At 41.2% G+C, this 21,687-nt stretch overlaps 1 protein-coding gene across 1 annotated transcript in view; it reads left to right on the top strand.

Annotated features, from left to right (window-relative positions):
- SLF2 (SMC5-SMC6 complex localization factor 2) overlaps positions 1 to 21,687 on the top strand; it is a 46,316-nt gene that overhangs the window by 15,434 nt on the left and 9,195 nt on the right. The window contains exons 7-18 of the mRNA XM_004579954.3: positions 453 to 575; positions 1,965 to 2,132; positions 3,301 to 3,403; positions 6,252 to 6,327; positions 7,208 to 7,349; positions 9,433 to 9,535; positions 11,280 to 11,456; positions 13,916 to 14,013; positions 14,560 to 14,647; positions 17,196 to 17,327; positions 18,282 to 18,359; positions 21,300 to 21,386. Of these exons, the coding sequence (XP_004580011.2) occupies positions 453 to 575; positions 1,965 to 2,132; positions 3,301 to 3,403; positions 6,252 to 6,327; positions 7,208 to 7,349; positions 9,433 to 9,535; positions 11,280 to 11,456; positions 13,916 to 14,013; positions 14,560 to 14,647; positions 17,196 to 17,327; positions 18,282 to 18,359; positions 21,300 to 21,386 (1,375 nt within the window). The remainder of the gene's footprint in view (positions 1 to 452; positions 576 to 1,964; positions 2,133 to 3,300; positions 3,404 to 6,251; positions 6,328 to 7,207; positions 7,350 to 9,432; positions 9,536 to 11,279; positions 11,457 to 13,915; positions 14,014 to 14,559; positions 14,648 to 17,195; positions 17,328 to 18,281; positions 18,360 to 21,299; positions 21,387 to 21,687) is intronic.

A 21,687-nucleotide genomic window follows, 5' to 3' on the forward strand; every position in this document is an offset into this window, starting at 1 on the left:
TAAAAGGCGCTGTTACAGAGAAGGAAAGACAGATAAAGATCTTCTGTCTGCTGTTGCTGATTCACTCCACTAATGACCACAGCAAGCAGAGCTAGGTCAGTCCAAACCCAGGAGCTTCTTGCAGGTCTCTCACATAGATGCTGGGGCCCAAGGACTTGAGCCATACTCTGCTGCCTTCCCAGGTCGTTAGCAGGGAGCTGGATGGAAAGTGAAGTAACTCGTACTTGAATCATCACCCATGTGGGATGCCAGAGCAGCAGGCAAGGGCTTAGTCTTCTATGCCATACTGCTGGGCCAAATGGAACACTATTCTGATACAGTACTAGTACCCTAGTAAAAGCAGATTTTCCTGTATTTTAGTGAAAATGATATGGTCCATATATTGTTGAGACATTTGACCTATGGAAGTTTTTAGAGTAAACTACGTATTATAACTTTCTTTGAATTCTCAGGCTAGATGAACTGCAGAAGCAACTACAAGAAGATATAAGGCAGGGACGAGGCATTAAGTCCCCAATCAGAATTGGAGATCAGGATAGTACAGATGATGAGGATGGCCTCTTGGAAGAACACAGGTACAGTGTTTTTCATAATGTATATGTATACTATTAAGTTTCTATATTTCTTCCTTTGTTTTATAAAATAAATGGGCCATTGAAGGTTATTTACTTAGTGAATAATCTTTGCTGCTTTGCTGTTTGTAATCTCTGTGTGATCCTGTTAAAAGGCAAATGTTAATTAGAGCCAAGTTACACCTTTTCTTTTGTCTTGGGTACTGTTCCTTTGTAAAAGATACCTTTGGTGGCTTTTGCCTAACTACTAGCAACACAATGCAAGAAGCAAATCATACTCTTTCTCAAGTTAGTCTTCTAACCTGGGATTGACTTTTGGACATAAAGTCTCCTTTGTTGGGGCCAGTGCTGTAATGTAGTGGGCTAATCTTCTGCCTGTGGGTACTGGTTTGTGTCCCAGCTGCTCCACTTTTGATCCAGTTCCCTACCTTGAAAAGTAAGGAGGGTAGGACCTGGCGGTGTGGCCTAGCGGCTGAAGTCCTTGCCTTGAATGCACCAGGATCCCATTTGGGCGCCAGTTCTAATCCCAGCAGCTCTGCTTCCCATCCAGCTCCCTGCTTGTAGCCTGGGAAAGCAGGAGAGGACAGCCCAGCTTTGGGATCCTGCACCTGTGTGGGAGACCTGGAGGAGGTTCCTGGCTCCTGGCTTCAGATCGGCACCGCACCACCGGCCATTGCACTCACTTGGGGAGTGAATCATAGGACAGAAGATCTTCCTCTCTATCTCTCCCCCTCTCTGTATATCTGACTTTATTATAAAAAACAAATTAAAAAAAAAAATCAAGAAAGGTGTCCCAAATCCTTGGGCCCTTGGACCCACTAGGAAGACCTGGTAAAAGCTCCTGGCTCCCATACTTAGACTGGCAGTCTGTTTATAGTGGCCATTTGGGGAGTGAACCAGTGGGTGAAACATCTCTCTTTGTCTCCCTGTTATATAATTCTGACTTTGAAGTAAAATAGCTTAGAATTCTTTTTTTTTTTTTTAAGATTTATTTATTTTATTACAAAGTCAGATATACGGAGGAGGAGAGACAGAGAGGAAGATCTTCCGTCCGATGATTCACTCCCCAAGTGAACCGCAACGGCCGGTGCGCGCCGATCCGATGCCAGGAACCTGGAACCTCTTCCGGGTCTCCCATGTGGGTGCAGGGTCCCAAAGCTTTGGGCCGTCCTCGACTGCTTTCCCAGGCCACAAGCAGGGAGCTGGATGGAAAGTGGAGCTGCCGGGATTAGAACTGGCGCCCCATATGGGATCCCGGGGCTTTCAAGGCGAGGACTTTAGCTGCTAGGCCACGCCGCCGGGCCCTTAAAATTCTTTTTAAAGAATAGTTTAAATAGTTTGTTTGCTGTGGTGTAACTATTTGGTATTCGATTAACATTTTTTGTGTTTCAGGGAATTTCTGAAGAAATTTTCAGTTACGGTTGATGCTATTCCTGATCATCATCCAGGTGAAGAAATATTTAACTTCCTTAATTCTGGAAAAATTTTCAGTCAGTATACCTTGGATTTAAGAGACTCTGGTTTTATCGGACAAAGTGCAGTAGAAAAGCTAATTCTTAAGTAAGTAGAAATTAATATTGTGACTTTTTAAGTATAAAAATACTTCTGACCATTATAATCTTCTAGTTGCGTTATCTTTTTGTTTATTGCCTTTTGCATTTTCTTATTATAAGAAACAGCATAGGAAAGTTGTTTACCTCCCTTTATTAGTTAGGATTACAATCTGAAAAGCAGTGACTGTCAAACAAAAGTGGATTCATTTTGTAAAATTAAAAATTGTAAGAAGGGCCCGGCGTAGTAGCCTAGTGACTGAAGTCCTCTCCTTGCATACACTGGGATCCCTTATGGACACTGGTTCAGGTCCTGGCTGCTCCACTGCCATAAGCTCCCTGCTTATGGCTTGAGGAAACAGTAGAGGATGGCCCAAAGCCATGTGGGAGACCCGGAAGAAGCTCCTGGCTCCTGGCTTCAGATTGGCTCAGCTCTGGCCATTGCAGCCACTTGAAGACTGAAACAGTGGAGAGAAGATCTTTCTCTCTGTATCTGTGCCTTTCCGATAAAAATAATTTTTTTTTAAATGTAAAGTATAAAGTCTAGGGCTGCTGGGTTGGTTTCACTATACAGTTCGTTTTCTCCATCATTCTTTGTCCCTCATTGCTCTGGTGGCTACTGGAGCTCTATTCCTATATGTTCAAATTCCCGGAAATTGTACACATTTCTGCTAAGAGTTAGTTGGATAGAACTTGGTGTGGCCACACCTGGCTATATGGGAGGCAGCCAAAGTGCCCAACTAAAATTGAGATTTGGTTACCAAAAAGAACTGCAAGACCAGATGTTAGTATGGACAACGAGTAATGTCTACCATATGCCCTAACAAATCTGATTTTTCTAGGTGCTTGAAATCTCAGGTCTAGACATTCTATTAGTTGTGGTGCAATTTTATGAAGTAACATTCTGTAAGCTAGCAGTGGCAGTGGAGGTCCTGAAATTCTGCAGGCTCCTATCAACACTGCCAGCAAATGTAGCACTGACTACCAGACAGGTGTGCAGCTGAGCGTGTATCAGCTGAGAGCCATTGCTTGAATTTGTTTTGTGAGTAACCCATCTATATTGGTGTGGAGTGTATCTACATAGCAGGATTTGCTTGTTACCATTTTGAATTGGTGGAAGTAGAAAATATTTGGTGTGAAAGTAATAGTCCTTGATTTCACTTTTTTTTTTTTTTCAGATCTGGAAAAACAGATCAGATTTTTTTGACAACACAAGGCTTCCTGACCTCTGCTTATCATTATGTCCAGTGTCCTGTACCTGTATTAAAGTGGCTGTTTCGGGTAAGAGCAGTGTTTTGGGAGGGTTATGGTTGCCTTCTATATTTCTCAGGCAATATCCAAATTTTTACATGTAATTCTAATCACATATTACTAGGGAGAAAAAAAACAATATACCAAATTCATGATTTCATAGGATTAGAATGATGCAAATGGAGTCTCAGTGCATTATAAAGGAATTGTTAATACAGGTAGTATGCAGGAGAGTTAGTAGTTATTTGTGTCTGAGACATTTCATTACACCACTAGATCACTGCTATAGTTAACAAAAGGAGTCTTCATATGTGTTTATGACATAATGGGTGAAACCACTGCCTGCACTGCTGGCCTCCCATATAGGTGCCATTGTGTCCCAGTGCTCCACTTCTGATTGAACTTCTTGCTGGTGGCCCTGGAAAAGCATCAGAAGATGGTGGTTACTCCACTGCCACCTGCATGGGAGAACTAGATGAAGCTCCTGCTACCTGGCCCCGCCCAGACCATTGCAGCCATGTGAGGAGTGAACCAGCGAATAGGTCTCTGTTCCCTACAGTCACCGTAACCCCAAAACTACGCCTTTCCAAAAAAATGAATCTTTTTTTTAAGAAAAAATTACTGTCTGATATTACATAGCCCACGTTCTATATAGGAGATATGCAATAATATGTGTGTGTGTATATGTAAAAATATATTAGGTCATAAGTGCTGTGAAAAAAATAAAGTAGACTAAAGTAAATATAGTGAGTACCAAGGTGGGAGATAAAGTATCTGTTTAAAATAAAGACATAGTATGGGAGCAAAAGAGAGATGTTTGACTCAATGAGTCACCCTCTATATGGCCACAACAGCTGATTCTGGGCCAGGCGGAAGCCCCTCGTTTCACTTTTAAATAATATGGTGGTTGACAGTGACATCAAATGACTGTCTCCATCCCCAGGCACTGATGTAATCAGTCAGCAAGGAGCGCTTGTGTAGCCTCCTTTGGACACAGGAGGGAAAACTGAAACTGAAAACTAAAACATTGATCTTCCCTACCATATCCCCTACCCTGATCTCCATCCGAATGGAGCCCTACATGGGTCTACAACCCCCTCACCTCTTAAATACTAAAATAAAATTTTTAAATTATTTTAAAAATAGGGGCTCGGCACTGTGGCCTAGTGGCTAAGGTCCTCGTCTTGATCCCATATGGCCGCTGGTTCTAATCCCGGCAGCTCCACTTCCTCTCTATCTCGCCTCTCAGTATATCTGACTTTGTAATAAAAACAAAATAAAAAAAAAAAAAACATTATTTTAAAAATAATGAGATCGTAGATAAAGGCCTTTCTTTGGAGGTGAGATCTGAAGAAGTAACCAGTCAGTATCATTTTCAATTGACACATATTCACATGCGTCTTTTAAGCTCTGTCTTTCCAGCAATTTTTAGTGAGATTTTGCCCACCTGAGGAGAGTGATGTGGCAGAGCCTTGCTGCCAGGTGAGAGAAGAACACTTAGGCTGAGGGGAGCAGCATTTGCTCCCAGTGGCTAGGGAGTTATTATTTGTAGTCCAGTTTAAAGAAAAAAATCTTCCTAGTCCTAATTAAATTAAAATATGCCTTCCTATGGTTTGTCTAATGTTGCTGATTGTCTTCTCCATAGTTTCCCGTAATAAGCCCTAGCCAACAATTTTCCAGTTATTTGAAAATAATTGTCATGACCCTTACCCTTCTCCACATTAAACATTCCCCAGTGCCCTACTATCCTGAATCTCCAAAGGACTTTTAGTTTGTCAGTGTTACTTCTAAACTGTTCCACTTAGCCCCATAAATGGCCATATGTTCCCAAATCTATCTGACAAGCAGAACTTCCAGTGACACTGATACATGTGTATACCACCCACATGTTTCCATTTCTACTACTTGAAATTTCTGAATCACACTTGGGGCTGGTGCAGTAGCCTAGTGGCTAAAGTCCTCTCATTGCAGGTACCAAGATCCCATGTATGGGCACCAGTTCGTATCCTAGCAGCCCCACTTCCCATCCAGACCCCTGCTTGTGACCTGGGAAAGCAGTCGAGGATGGTCCAAAGCCTCGGGACTATGCACCCACATAGGAAACCTGGAAGAGGCTCGAGGCTCCTGACTTCAGATGGCTCAGCTCTGGCTGTTGTGGCCATTTGGGGAGTGAATTGACAAACAGGAGATCTTCCTCTCTGCATATCTGACTTTCCAATAAAATTAAATAAATAAATATTTTTAAAAACTCAAATATTTTTACTAGTTTGCGCAATTTTATTTTTGCCTTGATATGATCCTTTATAATTTTTTGCTTTCATACCATATATATCAGAAAGGCGTTTTTTTAAAGATTTATTTATTTTTATTGCAAAGTCAGATATATACAGAGAGGAGGAGATACAGAGAGAAATATCTTCCATCCGATGATTCACTCCCCAAGTGACGGCAACGGCCAGTGCTGTGCCGATCCAAAGCCAGGAGCCCAGATCCTCTTCCGGGTCTCCCACGTGGGTTTAGAACCAGCGTCCATATGGGATCCTGGCGTGTTCAAGACGAGGACCTCAGCTGCTAGGCCACGGCACCGGGCGCAGAAAGGCATTTTTAAATACATTTAAATGTTAAATTTGTCTAATTATAAATGAAAGTTGTAAAATGTAATAGGAAAAAATCCTAGTTTAGGAATCAGACCTGGATTTAAATTTTTCTCCAAGTATCAACATTTGTCACACCGAGTCCGGCATTTAATCTTATGTGTGATGAATACTACTTTCAAGCCTATTGTGAGGTCTAAATGAAATGCACAGAAAATACTTTTGTGTAGCAGTTGCTCATGTTTTCTTTTTAATGTTTTATGTTATTTGTGTACTTTTGACAGATGATGTCAGTTCATAAAGACTGTATCGTGTCAGTGCAAATTTTAAGTACATTGATGGAAATAACAATTAGAAATGGTGAGTCTGTAAATTTGCTGTGATGTACAGCATGTATTATCAATTGCTAATATGCAGCCTGGCATACTGCTGAATGCTAGTGTATTTGCAAACAGAAAAAATTATTTTTGTAACCAGAAATCCTAAATAAGGAAACTCCAATCAAAATTATGTATCTGTATTTCTCTAGTTGTAAGTGGCAACTTTTGTTAGCAATCGTGGTTTAATTTGGAGGTAAGTAGTCATTGACTTTCTTAGTTTATTTATGTATTGATTTATCCAATTCATTTTAATTGGCTTATTGGTAACCAACTTAATTGGTAAGTGTTGATAATGCACTACAGTAAACTGAAAGTGCTCATTGCAAAACGTAAGTTTTTCACCTCTCAAAGACTGTTGTGATAGCACCAGCTTTAATTTAGCTTGATATCATTGTGCTCTCATTGGCTAAAGCATTAGAAGCATCAAATATGCAGGATTGATTTCCGAGTATTTAATGGCAAATATAGCAGAGAATTTTTTAAAAAGAGCCTTTATAGTAAAAAACAGCTCTGTTTCACTTATGCTGCAGATTGGAGAAAAAGGCACCAAAATTGCACATCTCCTTGTGTTGGCAGTAGTCAAGATTTTGACATCATTATTATTTCAAAATGTATTATTTTCTCCTGAATTACACTCTTTTATCCATCACTCAGCTGTTTTCTTTACTTGTGTCATTTCCTTCACACTTATTTTGAAAAGTTATTGTTTCAGTGATCACCCCCATATATTACTATTGTGTTAGCATGTCATTAACTGTCTTGTATAAACTCATTTTAAGAATATTTCACATGCGATCACCTTGCAAATGTGAGTTTGTGCATCAGTGGTTTTGAGTAATGTGTTTTGTTCTTTTAACCAGATATCTTCAGTGACTCGCCAATTTGGCCCTGGATTCCATCATTATCTGATATCGCAGCTGTGTTTTTCAATATGGGAATTGATTTTAGGTCTTTGTTTCCTCTGGAGAATCTTCAGCCAGACTTCAATGAAAACAGTCTAATGTAAGTTGTCATAATTAACTCCAAAAGCATAAGTTTAAATAATTGACATGTAAAAGTTAACATTAATTTAGTGACTTTCATGCTCTTGATTTAAAAAAAAGTCTCTTAAAGTTGAGATCAGTTTGAATTAGACTATGTCTTAATCTAAAAACCACCATCATGTTTAACATGGAAATAATAGAAATAGTCCCTTACATTGTTTTAGTTTTTTGCTTGTTTGAAAAGGCAGAAAAAGTGCTCCTATCCTGTCCTAGATGCTCACAACAACCGTGGCTTGGCCAGGGCCAGAGCTAGGAACACAATCCAGATCTTCCATGTGAGTGATAGGAACCCCATCTGTCCCAGGATATACATTATCAGAAAACTGGAATGGAGCCCAGAATCAACCCAGGCTGAAATGTAAGAGAGGCATAATAACCACTAGACTAAATGCCTTCTTAAAAATATATATATATATGTAAGATTTATTTTTATTGGAAAGTCAAATTCACAGAGAGAAGAAGAGACAAAAAGATCTCCCATCCTCTGGTTCACTCCCCAAGTGGCCACAGTGGCTGATTGCCTAGGCTGAATTCAGGAGTCAGGAACTACATCCAGGTCTCCCACATGAGTGATAGGACTTGAGCAATCTTCTGCTGTTTTCCCAGGTGCATTAAGAGGGGGCTGGAGTGTCTGGCGCCATAGCTTAGTGGCTAAATCCTTGCCTTGCATGTGCCAGGATCCCATATGAGTGTTAATTTGTGTCCCAGCTGCTCCACTTCCCTTCCAGCTTCCTGCTTGGGACCTGGGAAAGCAGTTGAGAATAGCCTAAAGCCTTGGGACTGTGTACCTATGTGGGAGACCTGGAAGAAGCTTCTGGTTCTTGGCTTCAGATCAGCTCAGTTCTGGCCATTTGGCCACTTGGGGAATGAGCCAGCGGAGGGAAGATCTTTCTCTCTGTGTGTCTTTCTCCATGTAAAATCTGCGTTTCCAATCAAAATAAATAAATCTTTAAAAAAAAAAAAAAAAGAGGGAGCTGGATCAGAAGCGTAACAGCTGACACCAGTGTCCATGTTGAATGCCAGCACTGCAAGATTTTACTTGCTATAACCATTGCCAGCCTCTTTAACTCTGCATTTAAAATAGATAAATCTTTAAAAAAAAAAAAAAAAAGGCAACTACATCACAGGCATCCCATATAGGTGCCAGTTCTAGTCCTGGCTGCTCCACTTCCCATCCAGTTTCCTGCTTGTAACCTGGGAAACCAACAGAGGTTTACCCAGGTCCTTGGACTCCTGTACCTGCATGAGAGACCTGGATGAGGCTACTGGCTCCTGGCTTCAGATCTGCTCAGCTTCCCACTGTTGTAGTCATTTGAGGGGATGAACCAATGGATGGAGGATCTCTGTCTCCTTCTCTCTGTAAATCTGCCTTTCAAATAAAAATAAATCTTTATAAAAAGGGGGGAGGTAAAAATATTAACTTCTGTATTTGAACTGACTTTTTTAAATTAATTTTTTTCAGCTATTTGAGAGACCTAGAACATGTGCCTGGGAAAGAAGTAGAGCCCCCTATCTGCTGTTCCCTTCCCAAATGGCCTGTAGCCAGGAATCTGGTCATATCTTACAAATGAGTGGTAGCACCCCTAAGACTTAAGCTGCTCCCTGCTGCCTCCAAAGGTTACTATTAACAGTGCAATGAAATGCCTGTTGCAATAGAACCTACTCGCTGTTTTTTCAATCAGGGCTCCAGAAACAACTTGTCTAGTTTTGCTGGTGTACATACACTTATACTTTATAGCAAGTTTTCTACACAGGTGGATTTGAAATAAAAATGTTTGCACATGGTTCAGAGTCCATATTCAGGAAGCGAGAATTCAGGTGCTAAGGGATGCTAATAGAACTCTCTTCTTGACCATTGTTCCACTAGAAATACAAAGTTTTAGTCCCAAATCCAAGACATCTTCAAAACTTCATGGAAAGTACATATTATGAAAAATTTGTTTTACAAATTTTCTGCACCAAATTTTCATCAGTTTTTAAACTGAATAATTATTTTGCATCAAATTTCCTAACCATGCATTGCTTTATTCACTTCCCAATAGTTCTGAAACTCAGACAACATCAGCAGAAAAAGATAATGAAGACTCATCTTGTAAGCCAATTTTCTCAACTCTTCCTGAAACCAACATTTTAAATGTCGTTAAGGTAAGAAAAAACTTTTTTGTATTTCTTTAACCCAGAGCTAGAACCATTTTAGTTTTGGCGTAGTAATTAAACAAAAAATCACTAGAGTCTTACTGTATGATTTTACTAATAGCTTACCAAGTGAAAATTATGAGTAAGTATCTTAGTATTAAAGCTTTTAGTTGGTTTTGTTTTTGTTCTGATATTAAGAGTAGAAGGCAACTTTAGGTTATATTTCCTTTTTTTGTTGTTAAGATTTATTTTATTTTAATTGGAAAGGCAGATATACAGAGCGGAGAAGGGACAGAGAGGAAGATCTTCCATCCACTGATTGACTCCCCAAGTCGTAACAATGGCCAGAACTGCACTGATCCGAAGCCAGGAAATAGGAGCCTCTTCTGGGTCTCTCACATGGGTGCAGGGCCTTAAGGCTTTGGGCCATCCTCGACTGCTTTCCCAGGCCACAAACAGGGAGCAGAATGGGAAGTGGGGCCGCCAGGATAAAAAATGGCACCTGTATGGGATACTGGTGTGTGCAAGGCAAGGACTTCAGCTGTTAGGCTACCATACCAGGCCTGTTAGATTTCATTTTAAAGCCAATTTTTTTCCCTAGAGTGGCTGTCTTTTATGCCTGCTTGGTCTTTTTAAATTATTATTTATATGAGATCAAGACAGGGGGAATGTGAACTCTCAACAACTGGTTATTCCCCAAACATTGGCAGTGGGACTGAGGAAAAGGAGCAAAGCCAGGAAGGAACTGGAATTCAATCCAGGTCTCTCCTGTGGGTGGCAGGAGCTCCGTCTCTATAGAGTTATCACTGTTGCTTCACAGGGTCTGCATGGCCAGCAAGCTGGAATCGGGACTGGAGGTTTACAGTGGACCCAGGCATTCTGATATGGGACACAGTTGCCCAGTGGACAGCCTCACTGTTAGGCCAAATGCAATATAACTTAGTGATCAAGAATTCATAAAAATGTTAAGATATTTATTTGCTAAATCAGTGATACTGAACCATCAAAATCTTGAAAGTGGAAAGTATTTTTATTTTTTTAGAATTATTTGAAATGCAGAGTCGTAGAGAGAAGGAGAGATATTTAGAGATATTTTATTTGTTGTTTCACTCCCTAAATGACCATAGCAACTGGGGCCGCACCAGGCCAACACCAGGAGTCAGAAGCTGCTTTTCCTGAACCATCAGCAGGAAGCTGGTAGAGCACCCAGGGCTCAAACCTGCATGCACATGGATGCCAACATTGCACACAGCGGCTGGAAATAGAAAATATTTAACTGAGCTTTAGACATCATGAGCGCTTCTTGCTGCTCGTTTTTATACATCTGATACTTATTTTCTAAATTTTCTTTTGCATCCTGTGCCAGATTTTTTTTTTTTACTCATTTGAAAGAAGAGAAGGAGATAACTTCTATTTGCTGATTCACTCCCACTTTTCTACTCCTAAATGGCCACAATGGGTATGGTTGGCCTAGGCTGAAATGAAGAGTCAGATACTCCATCCAGGTCTCCCACTTCGACAGGGCAAGAGCCCAGATAATTGGGCCATCTTCTGCTGCCTTTCCAGGCACATTAGCAAAGAGCTGGAATGGAAGTGAAACAGGCAGGACTGCAACTGGTACACAGAGTTGGAATGCAGGGATACCAGACAGTGATTTAACCTACTGTGCTAGCCCCGTCAAAAGATTTTTAAGTTAAAATTCCTCAAGTAAAACGTATCTTCTGAAGTTGTCTTGTCTGCATTTGTGTTCAAGTTTCTAGGCTTGTGTACATCCATACATCCAGAAGGTTACCAGGATCGTGAGATAATGTTGCTGATTCTGATGTTGTTTAAAATGAGTTTGGAGAAGCAGCTGAAGCAGATTCCCCTCGTCGACTTTCAGAGCCTACTGATAAATCTGATGAAAAACATCAGAGATTGGAACACAAAGGTAACATTATGTAAAACCTTTGTATAGGCTTTTTGTATAGCATCATGATTTGACTCACCATGTATACAAAAGTCATAATGTTTCTTAGCTCAGTTAATGTCTTTGCCAAATCAAAAGTGGATTGGGGAATGGATTGTTTGCTAGAACTGTATTTAAATTCATACCAGAATCCTTTCAGAAACTGTTCATTCAGCAAAATTGTGTTTATTAGGGTTTTTTGATTAATTAACAGCTGAAATTTTTGAAAGATTTGTTGTCATGAATTTAAATACAATTCTAGCAAATGGTTCATTTCTTTATCTAACATAGGTACTAGAGATTTGGCTGTGAAAAAAAGACCAATGCTCTTATCCTCAGGGGCTTTGTACTTGTTAGAGGTGAAAAGTAATGTGGATTGAATTATCATGTCAATTTATAGTTTGTTTATTTTTAAGGTGTATGTATTTGAAAGAGTGACAGAAAGGTTCACTTCCAGATAGCCTCAAGAGTCAGGGCTGGGCCAGCCACCCAAAGCAAGGAGTTTCTTCCAGGTCTCCCACATGGGTGGAAAGAGTCCCAAGCACTGGGTCGTCTTCTGCTGCTTTCCCCAGGCCATTAGCAGGAAGCTGGATTGGATGGAACAGCCAGGATTCAAACTGGTGCCCAGATTGGATGCAGGCATCACAGATAGCAGCCATCCCCATCAAGCTGTATTGTACTGTAATTTAGAGGGCAGCATGAGTAACAGGGCTGGGGAACCTTTCTTCTACCGAGGAACATTTATTTGTTTTAGCATGATGTGCAGACCATACCAAATTATCAACTTAAAAATATTAACCTGCTAGGGTTTTTTGCTTTGACAGGGCCAGAGCAAATGATTCTGTGGGGTTTATCAGTCAGTCAAAAGCTCCCTATCCTGAACGACAGGCAGTAGCAAGACCAGTATTATGCTGTTGTGTTTGGTGTGAAGCATTGGAAGAAAGCCTTTCTGACACGACCTTAGAGCAGAGACCTAACTGAAGTGATGGATAGAGATCTGCAGCAGGAATTTAAGTTGAACATCTGCAGCCATAGAGAGCAAACATGCATCATCTTTGTTAGATCTTCCTGAAAATCATGTTTCTCAACTTTCTTTGATGGGACATTTAAAACATGTCCATGTTCTCTCAAGAAGAACTAATTAGAGGAGAAGATATGCTGGAGCACAAAATAGGAAAGCCAGGTGGAATTCTGACAAGCGTATCTGTGTGGTCTGTATAAGACCTGTTAGAGGTTGGCATGGTAGCCTAGCAGCTAGTCCTCCACCTGCAAGTGCTGGCATTCCCTCATGGGCACTAATTCAAGTCCCAGCTTTCTGCTTGTGCCCTGGGAAAGCAGCAGAAGATGATTCAAGTCCCCCCGTACCCATGTGGAAGGCCCAAAAGAAGGTACTGGCTCTTGGCTTCAGATTGGCTCAGTTCTGGCCATTGCTGCCTAATTTAGGGAATGAACCAGCAGGTGAAAGATCTCCTTCTCTATCTCTGCCTCTCTGAGGGTCTTCCTTTCAAATAAAAATAATCTTTTTTAAAAAAAATGACCCGGGCCTGGTGCCGTGGCCTAGTGGCTAAAGTCCTCGCCCTGAACGCACCGGGATCCCATATGGGTACCGGTTCTAATCCCGGCAGCTCCACTTCCCATCCAGCTCCCTGCTTGTGGCCTGGGAAAGCAGTTGAGGACGGCCCAAAGCCTTGGGTTCCTGCACCCACGTGGGAGACCTGGAGGAGGTTCCAGGTTCCTGGCTTCAGATCGGCGCGCACCAGCCGTTGCGGCTCACTTGGGGAGTGAATCATCGGATGGAAGATCTTCCTCTCTGTCTCTCCTCCTCTATGTATATATCCGCCTTTCCAATAAAAATACTAAATATTTAAAATAAATAAATAAATAAAAGAAAATTAAAAAAAAAATGACCCATTTAAAACAATCTGTGGGCCCAGTGCGGTGGCCTAGCAGCTAAAGTCCTCGCCTTGAATCCGCCGAATCCCATATGGGCGCTGGTTCTAATCCCGGCAGCACCACTTCCCATCCTGCTTCCTGCTTGTGCCCTGAGAAAGCAGTAAAGGACAGCACAAAGTCTTGGGACCCTGCACCTGCGTGGGAGACCTGGAGGGGGTTCCTGGCTCCTGGTTTTGGATCGGCACAGTACCGACCATTAGTGGTCATTTGGGGAGTGAATCATCGGACGGATGATCTTTGTCTCTCCTGCTCCTCTCTGTATATCTGACTTTCCAATAAAAATAAATAAATCTTAAAAAAATAAAACTGAATCTGTATCTTGTGTACATTTTAGCAGGTTCTAGACTCCATACTATTACTGAAAGTGAGGGCCCTGTATTTTATAATAGTCTTTGTATTAGGACAGGAAGAAATATAAATGATCTATTGGATGCTTGATCCTGCTGTACTGTTTGAAAAAGAAATCTCACTTGTTCTTTTTGGGTCAGGTGCCTGAACTCTGTCGGGGCATAAATGAGCTCTCAAGTCATCCTCACAACCTACTGTGGATGGTACAGCTGGTCCCCAACTGGACTTCCCGTGGAAGGTATTGAAAAGTGAAAAATACTAAGAAAATGTATAAAGGTTACATTAATGAACTACTTTAAAAGTGTTTATTTTCATTCATTCTTTATGAAATCAAAGCCTTTTATTTCATATTCAGTTCATACTTATGGAAAAAAGGCACTAGTGGGCTGATTGTTAACTTGGATCATTCTGTACAATAGTCTTGATTTTTAATTTAGCTGATGACATAATACATGTGACACAAATAAAAACAAATGTACTAACTTGCTTGCTTTAATGCAAAGATTATTCCACTAATAGTATGGTTTTTCTTTCAGTGAATCAACACAAAGATAAAGCCTTTTACTGACTTGTTAAGCTTCAGGCAGCTCTTCCTAACTTTAAATGCAAATATTTTACATAAAATATTTTACTGTTCATTAATAACTTGTGTTCTTACATAGTCTTCTCTTGAAACACTACCTGTGTTTCCAATTAGAACTAGAAGTCTCTTTGGCTTATTGATTTGCTTCTCAGGCAGTATTGATTAAGATACATTCTAACAACTTTTGAATTCTAATTCTAGGCAACTGAGACAGTGCCTCAGTCTGGTGATTATTTCAAAGCTTTTGGATGAGAAACCTGAAGATGTCCCTAATGCCAATAACCTGCAGGTATAAATGCATTTTTTGTTTTGAATAAATGAGAGAGATACTGAAGTATAGAGAAAGTAGCAACTTGTACACTTTTAGATCCTATGGTTTAATATGGATTCGTTCAAGTACTAGTTCCGTAGTGAATATTTCACATATAAACATGTTGTGTGGAAGCTAATGGGAGTCTTTTTTTTTTTTACAGTGATACCGCTAATTGGGATACCCTTTACTAAATTTCAAAACTCACCATAGACTGTGATCCTGTTTAAATTGTAGTTCAAGTTTAAATTGTAGTACTTGGTATTTTCCCAGGTCTTAAGGATTTTATTTTTTAAGGTTTATTTATCTACCTGATGGGCTAGAATTCCAAACAGGTTTCCCATGTTGATGGCAAGGACCCAAATACCAGCCATCCCCTGCTGCTTTCTTGAGTGCGTTGGCAAGGAGCTAGATCCAAAGTAGAGCAGCCAAGACTTGAACCGGCACTCAAATAGAATGCCAGCATCACAGGTGGCGGCTTAACTTGCTGTACCACCACACTGGCTTCAGTCTTCGAGATTAAAAAATGAATGAAGTGAAGACATGCTCTATGAATGAGCTATTGTAAATTAGTCTGATAAAAACAGTGATGGAAGTATGTATACGGTGCTCTGAAGCAATGAATAATGGTGACAGCTGGTTTCTACTTTACTAAAGGTTTTATTCTAGAGCTGAACTACCAGGTTACATAGCAAATAACAATCAGTCCTTTCAGTGACATTTACTGCTATCAAAAAAGATCCAAAGATAGAACTTCTACTGTTTGCCAGTTAGTTGTGTGTTCTTTCCTTTAAAAAAAAAAAAAAGAGAGATTTTTATTGGAAAAGCAGATTTACAGAGAAGTAGAGACAGAGAGAAAGATCTTCCATCCACTAGTTTACTCCCTAAATGGCCTCAACAGCTGGAGCTGATCTGATCCGAAACCAGGAGCCAGGAGCTTCTCTCAGGTCTCCCACATGGGTGTAGGGTTCCAAGGCTTTGGGCCATTCTCCACTGCTTTCTCAGGCCACAAGCGGGGAGCTGGATGAGCAAGCGGGGCCACCAGGATTAGAACAGGTGTCCATATGGGATCCCAGCACTTTCAAGGGGAGGATTAGCCAGTGCAGCCATCGCCCCAGGCTCTCCTGTTTTGTTCATATAAAACAAAACTATATGAATAATTAACCCTCAGTCTCATAATTGATTTAACTTATACAGTATAGTTATGATTTTCACAAAACTTTTTTGTAATGCTTTTTAAATTTTTTTAAATCTATTTCACTTATTTGAAAGGTAGATAAGGCTCTCCATCTGATAGTTCATACTCTAAATTCCCCAACTCAGTCTAGGCCAAGCTGAAATCGGGAGCCACAAGCTGAATCCAAATCTTCCACGTGAGTGACAGGGAACACCACTACCTGCTGCCTGCCAGGGTGCACATCAGCAGGCAGCCAGAAACAGAAGCAAAGCTGGGACTCAAACCAAAACAAACTAACAGGGATATAGGCATCCAAAGCAACATCTTAACTGCTGTACCAAACACCTGCCTGTGTAATGCTCCTCCCCAAAACTGGGCCTGGTGTGGTGGCCTAGTGGCTAAAGTCCTCATTTTGAACATGCCGGGATCCCATATGGACACCGGTTCTAATCCCGGTGGCCCTGCTTGCTCATCCAACTCCCTGCTTGTGGCCTGGGAAAATAGTTGAGGACAGCCCAAAGCCTTGGGACCCTGCACCCATGTGGGAGACCTAAAGGAATTTCTTGGCTCCCAGCTTCAGATCAGTGCAACACCAGCCATTGTAGTCACTTGGAGCACTTGGGGAGTGAATGTGAATCATCAGATGGAAGATCTTCCTCTGTCTCTCCTCCTCTCTGTATATCTGACTTTCCAATAAAAATGAATCTTTAAAAAAAAAAAAAACCTAAGTATTTCTTATCCTTGAAGAGGTTCAGCATTGCTGATTTTCAGATAATTTTACAGAGAAGTCATTTTCTGTCATCTTCCGTCATTTGGTCTCCTAAGCATTTATCCTAAATTACAGATGTTAGATCTCTAATAAATTCATTTTTAAGCAATTCAAACTTGATTTTTTTTGTTTTTGTTTTTGAGGTTTATTTATTTATGTAATTGAAGGAATTAGTGAAAAGGGAGAGAAAGAGATCTTCCCTCCACTGGTTCACTTCCAAACTGGCTGCAATATCCAGTGTTGGGCCAAGTCAAAGATAGGAACAGCTTCTGAGTCTCCCACATGGGTGCAGGGGCCCAAGGACTTGAATCATCCTCTTTTCGTTTTCCAGACACATTAGCAGGGAGCTGGATGTGGGTCTCAAACCACACCCATGTGGGATGCAAGCATTACTGGTAACAGTTTAACTGTGCCACAATGCCGGCCCTGAAATTAAAGACTTAGGTAAAAAGGAAATGGACATTATTGTACTACTAAGAAAACTAAAAGGCATAATGAACAGAGGAGACACTGGAAAACATTGGCAAGAAAGAACTGTACTGCTTAGTATTTACTGTTCTTTGTCTACTTTCTTCTAATAGATATCAGTCCTACATCGCTATCTTGTGCAAATGAAGCCTTCTAATTTGTTAAAGAAAATGGTCTTGAAGAAAAAGGCTGAACAACCAAATGGCACTGTTGATGACGGTCTTCATTTAGAACTTGAAAAGCAGGTATGTAAGACTAAATATCAACAAGTACGTAAGAAAAGAACTGATACCAACTTTAAAATTTTAAGATTTATTTGAGAGTCTTAACAACAGATTTTCCATTTGCTCATTTACTCCCCAAATGGCTTGCAACGTCCAGAGCAGGACCAGACCAAACCCAGGAGCCTCAGATCCCATCGGGTCTCCCATGTGGGTGACAGAGGCCCAAGTAGTTGGGCCATCTCCAGTGCTTTCCCAGACATAGTAGTAGGAAGCTGCGTCAGAACTGGAACAGCTGGGACTCAGCTGGCACTCAGCTGGCACTCATGGGAATGCTGGTATTGCAGGCAGTAGTTGAACTCATTGCGCCACGATGTAGGACCATTGTGAAATTCTTCAGTAATCTTGAAAGTCAATAATTTAGGTAAAAATAGTGGTAATTTAATACTGGGTGGTTTTTGGGGGAGTTTCTTGTTTGTTTTTGTAGCCATTGTGCTACGGAGTGTTGAGGTGGCAGATGGCAGAAAGGATGGATTTCAATTAGAAATCAAAGCCTAGATTAAATGACTGTGTGAAATCAATTTTTATTTGAAAGGCAGATTTACAGAAAGAGAGACAGATCTCCAATCTGCTGGCTCACTTCCCAAATGGCCGCAACAGCTGGAGCTGTGTTGATTCAAAGCTGGGAGCGAAGAACTTCCTCTGGGTCTCCCACCTGTGTACAGGGTGCCTAGGACTTGAATCATCCTCCACTGCTTTTCCAGGCCATAAGCAGGACACTGAATGGGAAGTAGAGCAGCCAAGACATGAACCAGTGCCCATGTAGAATGCCGGCCCTTGGTTAAATGCTTGTCTTTTCCTTCTCTTCCTGGTTACCTTTAGCAAATCCTTTATGTTTCCTGGGCAACATTTGTAATGTATGAACTGGAATAATGTTTACCTATTTCATTGATATTGTTTTATTCATTTCTCTAACAGGCATATTACTTGACCTACATCCTTCTTCATTTAGTCGGCGAAGTCAGTTGTTCTCATTCTTTTTCCTCCGGACAACGGGTAGGTAATCTTTATTGTTGTTATTTTTAAGTAAGTGTCGTTATTGATGGAATGAATGGACATATTTGATTCATTTCTTAATTATTCCATTTCCTACTTTAACACTTAGGGTTAACAAACTATGACCCACAGCCAGATCCCCTTCACAATCTCATGTGACCTATGAACTAGGAGTTGTTTAAATATTTTTTAATCTTTGGAAGAAAATTAAAAGAACAATATTTTTAAGATTCAGTCAGTCCTTTCAGTGACATTTGCTGCTATCAAAAGAGATATGAAGATAGAACTTTAACTATTGACCTAATTTGCTAATCTTCCCTTGAAAGTGCTTATTTTTCATTGACAAGTCAAGTATACAGAGAGGAGAAGAAACAGAAAGGTCTTCCATCTGCTAATTCATTCCCAAAGTAGCCACAACGACTGGAGCTGAGCCGATCCAGAGCCAGGAGCTTCTCCTGGGTCCCCGATGCTGGTGCAGGATCCCAAGGTGTTGGGGTATCCTCTAATGCTTTCGCAGGCCACAAGCAGGGAGCTGGTTGGGAAATGGAGCAGCCGGGATACTAACCGGAGGCCATATCAGATCCTGGGTGTGCTAGGCGAGGGCTTTAGCCACTAGGCTGCTGCTCAGGGCTTAAGAATAGGTTTTAATGACAAGAAGATTATGTGAAATTTTAATTTTGATGTTTAGAAATAAAATTTTATTGGACCTTCTACCCAGTGAAAAACTTACTGTTCAACATGGTAGGAAGGACATAAGATTGGTTTTGCACTTTTATAGATGCTACTGTACTTAGCAAATGCTTTTTTGCTCTTGTGAATAGAAGCTAATATGGTCATTCATTTGGAGTGATCTTTTATAAAGATTTATTATTTTTATTGGAAAGGTAGATTTACTGAGAGAAAGAGAGAGACAGATAGGTCTTGGATCTTCTGATTCACTCCCCAAGTGGCTGCAACAGCCAAAGTTAAGTCTATCCAGAGCCAGGAGCTTCTTCTGGGTCTCCCATGAAGGTGCAGGGTCCCAAGGCATTGGGCTGTCCTCCACTGTTTTCCCAGGCCACAAGCAGGGAACTGAATGAGAAGTAGAGCAACCAGGACACAAACTGGCACCCATATTGGAATCCCAGCACTTGAAAGAGGAAGATGAGCCAATTGAACCATTGAGCCAGGCCCTTGTAGTGAATTTTTTTCTTTATTTTTGACAGTCTTTACATAGTTAATTAGGGCAAAAAGGTTTAAAGACTACAGGAAAATGGGTAAGATTATTATTTCCACTTTTTTTTTCATGTATCTGGGGTAAAGGGGGTGATAAAGGGAGAAGCCCCACCCAGTCTCCCACCCATCCCAGGTTCCTGATGTGGGTCATGCTCTGAGGGTCTTGCTCAAGTGGTTTTGATAGTTCAACAGTTATGAATTGCTGCCAAGCTCGCCATTCCAAGCACGATGAGGTCGTTGAAGAATCCACTAATTGACATAATCCATCTTAGAGTCTCTGTTTGCCCAGTTTTTCACTGCCAACATATGGCTGACGTAATTGACTGACTTCTTGTGTCCTCTGTTTTTTCATGGTTAGGTTAGGTTCTGAGTCCGGCAGTTCGATTGATATGTTCCCATACCAGATTCTTGTGTGTACTTGCAAGTACAGTACTTGGCCCGGTACAGTCCGTCGCCCCAATCAACTGGTGGTTGCAATTGCTGGATTGGTTCTGTTCCTGGCGCTGTCTTCCACTGCAACCAGTGGGTATTGCAGTCCAGCCTGATTCTGTCCAGCACACACTCGGCCCTCACATAAACCAGTGGGAGCTGCAGCCTAGTCGGAACGACCCATAATAACCCCCACCAGGCCCGCCCCCTACCCTGGTTTCTGTGCTTGCCAGTATGTACAGCAGACTAGTCCAGTCTGTCCCACATCCCATTCACTCTCATACATGTCAATGGGCATTGAAGCCTAGTTCAACCCAACGAGCCCGACTATCCAGCCCTCACACATGCTGTTGGGTGCCTTTCTGTCTAGCCACCCCAGCCCCTGTCCTGGTTTTTGTGCCCTCCCGTGGGTGTGGTGACCCAAGAGGGAGGAACTCACTATTTCCCTCCCAGGCCACCCCCACTCCCGGATTATGCACTGTCCAGGTGGTTCTGCAGTTTAACTTGACAGAATTAGTCCCCAGTGCCAGCTTCTGCCAGCTGATGCTGTGGCTAAGCCCAATCAACCCTCGCCCACTCTAATTTTTGTTCCTTGCAGTGATCTTAAATAGCCTTTAATTTTATTTTGTTCACCACAGACTTTTTAAAGTGGCCTCATGGGGCCCCTCACAATAGTCTAGTGGTTAAACCTCGCCTTGTAAGCATTGGGATCACATATGGGCACTGGCTCATGTCCCAACTTCTCCACTTTCCATGCAGCTCCTTGCTTGTGGGCTGGTAAACCAGTAGGGGATGACCGAAAGCATTAGGACCCTGCACCCACCTAGGAGACGAGAAGAAGCTCCTGGCTCATGGCGTTGGATTGACTAGGCTCCAGAGGTTGCAGCCACTTAGGGAGTAAACCAGCAGATGGAAGATTTTTTTTTTTAAAGTGTGCTCATTGGTTTTTTTAAATAAGTGTGATCCACTATTAGTAAAAACTTACTTTGTTAATAAAGGAAAGGTGTTATTTCATTATTCTTCTAGAGAATGTGTAAAAGCAACAGCCTCTTCACATTTCTGAGTATTACAATATCACCTAGTCTGAATTAAGCAACTTGTATTTTGTACTTTTTTAAACTTTAGACCAATAAACCCAACAACCTTATGTAACTGTTTTCACTGATAACAGCTCCTTGTGTGTTGGCTGAGTAGCATCAGAAATCGTTAAATGATAGATTTTTTTAATGACTTAGTTGTTCAAACTGTCATGTTTGTTAGTTTGCTATTTTCATCTGTTGTACTTATTTTACACAGAAACACTTTGTGCTACTCTGTGGGGCTTTGGAAAAGCACGTCAAGTGTGATATTAGGGAAGATGCAAGGCTTTTTTACAGAACTAAGGTAAGTTCCTGTTTAATTTTGGTGACGGTAATATTTGAAGAACAGAAACTTGTGAGCCTCTAAAAGTACATAGTGAGATTGGGGGGCTGGCATCCCATGTTGTAGTGCTTCAGTTTTAGTCACAGCTCTACTCTGAATTTCATATGAGCACCCTGGAAGACAGTAGGTGATGGCTCCAGGACCTGATTCATATCTGGTCCAGCCCTAGAGGGTATTTGGGAAGTTTAACCAGTTTATTGGAGATTCCTCACCCTCTCTGCCTTTCAAATAGTAAAATAAATAACAAAAATTTAAAGATTAG

This window comes from Ochotona princeps, chromosome 13, assembly GCF_030435755.1.
Source record: "Ochotona princeps isolate mOchPri1 chromosome 13, mOchPri1.hap1, whole genome shotgun sequence".
In the NCBI taxonomy this organism is placed as follows: Eukaryota; Metazoa; Chordata; class Mammalia; order Lagomorpha; family Ochotonidae; genus Ochotona; species Ochotona princeps.